At 45.8% G+C, this 4,361-nt stretch overlaps 1 protein-coding gene across 1 annotated transcript; it reads right to left on the bottom strand.

Annotated features, from left to right (window-relative positions):
- Positions 1-309: 309 nt before the first annotated feature.
- Positions 310-2,031, bottom strand: LOC132888444 (zinc finger BED domain-containing protein 5-like). Its single transcript, XM_060924494.1, has one exon. It carries the CDS (start codon positions 2,029-2,031, stop codon positions 310-312), a length of 1,722 nt encoding a protein of 573 aa, XP_060780477.1.
- Positions 2,032-4,361: the final 2,330 nt, after the last annotated feature.

The following is a 4,361-nucleotide window of genomic DNA, read 5'->3' as shown; positions in this document are numbered from 1 at the left end:
GGCCAGAAATTGAAAAGTCCATTACAAGTTGCAGAACAGTCCATTACGTTGCAGAACAATACTATTGGCATAATTCCACAGACAGCAGACAATCCTCCAAATGAGCCGCTTCCTATAACAACAGACACACACAGACCACATTACACGTTGCAGAATAATACTGTTGGCATAATTCACAGACAGCAGACAACAATCCTCCAAAAAATGAGCCGCTTCTTATAATAACAGACAGACAGACAGACAGACACACAGCCATAACTGCCTACCTGTGGGCTGGGTGAGACGATGCGCTGGGCAGAGCGGAGGCAGCTAGTGGGACACCTGGCACTGGGAGGAGGAGGCGAGCTTTTCGTAGGCAGGAGTGTAGGTACTGATTGCAAGGCGTAGGCAGGCTACAAGGTGGTCGTCAGTCATTGTTGATCGGTACTTGGACTTTATAATTTTCATGTGCGAGAACGCACACTCGCACAAATAAGTGGAACCAAAAAGAGCTGTCAGGTTTAAAGCACATCTTCGGAGATTGGGGTATTTCTCATCCAACAGCAGCTCCCAGAACGCTGCGTGCTTTCCAGGCGGGGCCGATGTTGATTTGGCTTTCATGACAATGTCATTTTGCAATTTTAGAATCTCGTTTTCAATCGCATCGCGTTCCAAATCGAACAGTGATTTGACTTTGTCAGCAATGTCACCAACAGCAACATTTGCACCAAACGGATTACACATGTAGGTTGCTACAGGTTCGAGGGTCGCAAAGTCAGTAAAACGCCGCTCAAATTCTGACGAGACGTTCTGAACATGCTCCATATAGCGGTCAATATCAAGTTGCGTCAGCCTTTTACCTTGACTTTGTAGTTCAGCATGCATATTTGGAAAGTTTGTGTGCAGGTCGCGCTGCTGCAGCCGCCGTGACATGAGCTGTAGCTTGCTTTTAAAAGTGTTCACAGAACTCATCATCTGGACTACGTCTTTATCTTTACCCTGCAGGTCTACATTCAACAAATTGAGTTCGTGGGTGAGGTCGGTGAGGAAAGATAAATCTAAAAGCCACTGGTGGTCATTTAGCTTGTCATGATAATCTGCATGTTTAGACAGCTTCAAGAATTCCTTGATTTCTGGCAGCAGCTCTGTGAATCTGGCTAAAAACTTCCCTCTGCTTAACCACCTGACGTCTGTATGAAGCAGCAGCTCGGTGTGCTCAGCGTCGCTTTCCTCCAGATGTGCACGGAAAAGCCTTCTCTGAAGACTCCTGGCGCGCACTGAACACACAATCTTCATGCAGATATCCATCACGTCTTTCATTTGAACGATCTTCCCGCTTAGTGCTTGCTGGTGGATAATACAGTGATAATTCAGAATGTCTGGAAAAGACTCACTTTGCTTGCACAGTGCTATAAATCCATTTGTGCGGCCTATCATAGCAGGGGCACCGTCAGTGGTTATAGAAATCAGTTTAAAGAGCGGCAGTTTTGTCTCGCGGGCGAATGTCATGAAGGCATTGAAAATATCCTCGCCTCTCGTTTGTCCTTTTAGTGGCAACATGGTCAGTAGCTCTTCCCTGGCGCTCATGTCTTCGAAAACCATTCTGATGAAAACACATAACTGAGCCACATCCACCATATCAGTTGACTCATCAAACTGCAGAGAGAAGCATTCACATGCATCGATGTCCTTTCTTAGCTGCTCCTCCACGTCCACAGCCATTACCTCACATCGCTTTGTAGTGGTATTGCGGGACATTTGTACATCTTTAATCGCCTTCATGATCTCCGTTTTATTTTTAAAGCCGTCAAATAGGCTATCCGCGGCCTCCAGAAAGCCTTCCTTCCACGCCTCGCCGTCTTTGAATGGCTTCTTGTGTTTAGCAAGGATGTGACTAGCCCGATATGAAGCAATTGTTGCGGCCTTCGACTGTTCATTAGGTCTGGTGAATTGTGCCTGCTGCTCAGACAGGCGTGCTTTCAGTTCCTTGAGTCTTGCGGCACGTAAAGGGGTTTTTGCGGGGTATTCCTTCTCGTACTTCCCGGCGTGCATCGTCTTGTAATGACGCTCAACATTCGCTTTTTTTGCCAATCCCACCTTTGCATTGCAGATCAGACAAATGGGTGCTTTATTAAAATAAACAAAAAAATAATCTTCCTCCCATTCAGAGTGAAAATGATAGGTCTTGGGACGTTTCGGTTTGCTCGGGCCCTCCGCCATGTTAACCCGTTGCTGTTGCTAGGCCACTGCCGGGGTCAGCTGTCAATTTCCCATAACGCACGTGTCACTGGTAGACTACACATGCGCACACGCACACACATACAGCCAGCCGGTGCGGTTGCGAAAATTGCTTTTTTTCCCGTTTTCCCCCCTTTTTTTCTTTTCCCCCCCAAACCTCCCGCGGACGACTTGTGATCAGGCCGCGGGCGACCGGTCGACCGCGGGCTACTGGTTGGGCACCACTGCTCTATGCAATGGGTCTAGGCTGGTGTTTAGCCGGCATTGTCTCTGTTTACTGTGTTTTTTTTCATATCTCATGCTGTGTTTTTTTTTTTATTTCATGCATTCCCTCCTTGTTTTGTGTCGTGTTTTGTTATAAACGGGACGTTTATTCTCGTTGGGGGGGACGTATGTAGCAGATTTAATATGAGCTTTAAAATGCATGTTATCCCCTCGGGGACTTTCCATAGGACTGCCATGTATTAATGCTCTCGCGAGATCTGTGTGGGTGAGTTGGAATGGTGGGAAAGTGTTCTAATAAACGGATGAAGATCTGTGTCTCCCTCCGAACGTGTGTCTCCTCAGTTATTACAAAACTCTGTTTATAAGTACCAACGCTCGGTTACACTATTCTCCTGAGAAATGCGAAAATAAATGTTGACAAAAATTGCTACTCTGTTTGTTGTTGTGAACGAGTGAGTCGCCAGAGGTCCGTATCCGGGGTCCGTAACTGGGGTCCGTATCATAGGATACGGACCCGCTCGCCAGCCAATCAGAGCGCAGGATTTGATGGAAACCGGACCGCAAAAAAAATAAAGTGGATTATTACTGACTTATTCTTCTGCAGAGACAGTTCTTAGCCAGATTGTTTCATAAGGAAGCCAAAAAGAGAGAGAGAGAGAACAGACAACAGTACACACACACACACACACACACACACACACACACACACACACACACACATCAGTATTCCTGACAGTGTTTCCAGATTAGACCAATTAACTGGTCTTAAACCTCACACATCTCCCTGAGGGATCGCTGTGTGTTCACACACACACACACACACACACACACACACACACACACACACAGACAATTACTGCTCCAAACTCTCGCCTCATCAGGAACGTGTAATTAATGTTTACTAGCTGCAATGAAAAGCGTGAGTAAGATGTTAGCAGCGCAGTGAGCGGAAACATGAGCATGTCTCCGAGGACAGAAAAAAACAAGAGTTTTAAATCTGTCCAATGACAAGGTCACTATTTTTTTTCTTCCTTTTTTATTATTTCACTTTTCCTTTATTACATTGTGTAAGAGCCTTTGAGAAGACGATGGCTTTAGTGCGCTGGGCTAGCTTTCGCCCCTTTCAGTAAATCCTCTCAGCCAAAAGCGAATGACACTTTTTTTTTAACGTTAACAATTTCAAGAACACTAAACACGACGTCTTTTGTTGGCTTTGTAACCGTTGGACTGTCACATCGGTGCAATACAAAGGTAAAGCGCTAAAGCTACTCCGACAATCAGGGCATAATGACCGTGAACTTTTCTGCACTGAAAGGGAACACTGACTAAACAGCACTTCAAAACAAAACCTTCACCTCCATCACCTCACAATCCATCAACAATACCAGCGCTGTTGCTCGATGATGTGCTTTAAAACCAAATCGACTTTTAGGAAATTATCTTGAACCTGAAATGAAAACTGAACGTTCATAACTGTCCAGGTTATAAAATTAAAATTATTCATTCAAAAAAACCCATATAAAACAGAAACAAACAAATGTTTAGATTAAACTAATTAAACCACCACTGAGTTACATTTTACTGAAAATAAAATCAGGAAGGGCGGCACGGTGGTGTAGTGGTTAGCGCTGTTGCCTCATAGCAAGAAGGTCCGAGTTCGAGCCCTGTGGCTGGCGAGGGCCTTCCTGTGTGGAGTTTGCATGTTGTCCGTGTGGGTTTCCTCCGGGTGCTCCGGTTTCCCCCAAAGACATGCAGGTTAGGTTAACTGGTGACTCTAAATTGAGCGTAGGTGTGAATGTGAGTGTGAATGGTTGTCTGTGTCTATGTGTCAGCCCTGTGATGACCTGGCGACTTGTCCAGGGTGTACCCCGCCTTTCGCCCGTAGTCAGCTGGGATAGGCTCCAGCTTGCCTGCGACCC

Source organism: Neoarius graeffei, chromosome 6, assembly GCF_027579695.1.
Source record: "Neoarius graeffei isolate fNeoGra1 chromosome 6, fNeoGra1.pri, whole genome shotgun sequence".
Taxonomy (NCBI): domain Eukaryota; kingdom Metazoa; phylum Chordata; class Actinopteri; order Siluriformes; family Ariidae; genus Neoarius; species Neoarius graeffei.
Note: the sequence above shows the minus strand (reverse complement) of the source record. Positions and strands in the feature narration are given on the sequence as shown.

Bases quoted from the DNA above. Each gene is read 5' to 3' on its own strand.
- LOC132888444 (XM_060924494.1), bottom strand. From the start codon at position 2,031: ATGCACGCCGGGAAGTACGAGAAGGAATACCCCGCAAAAACCCCTTTA.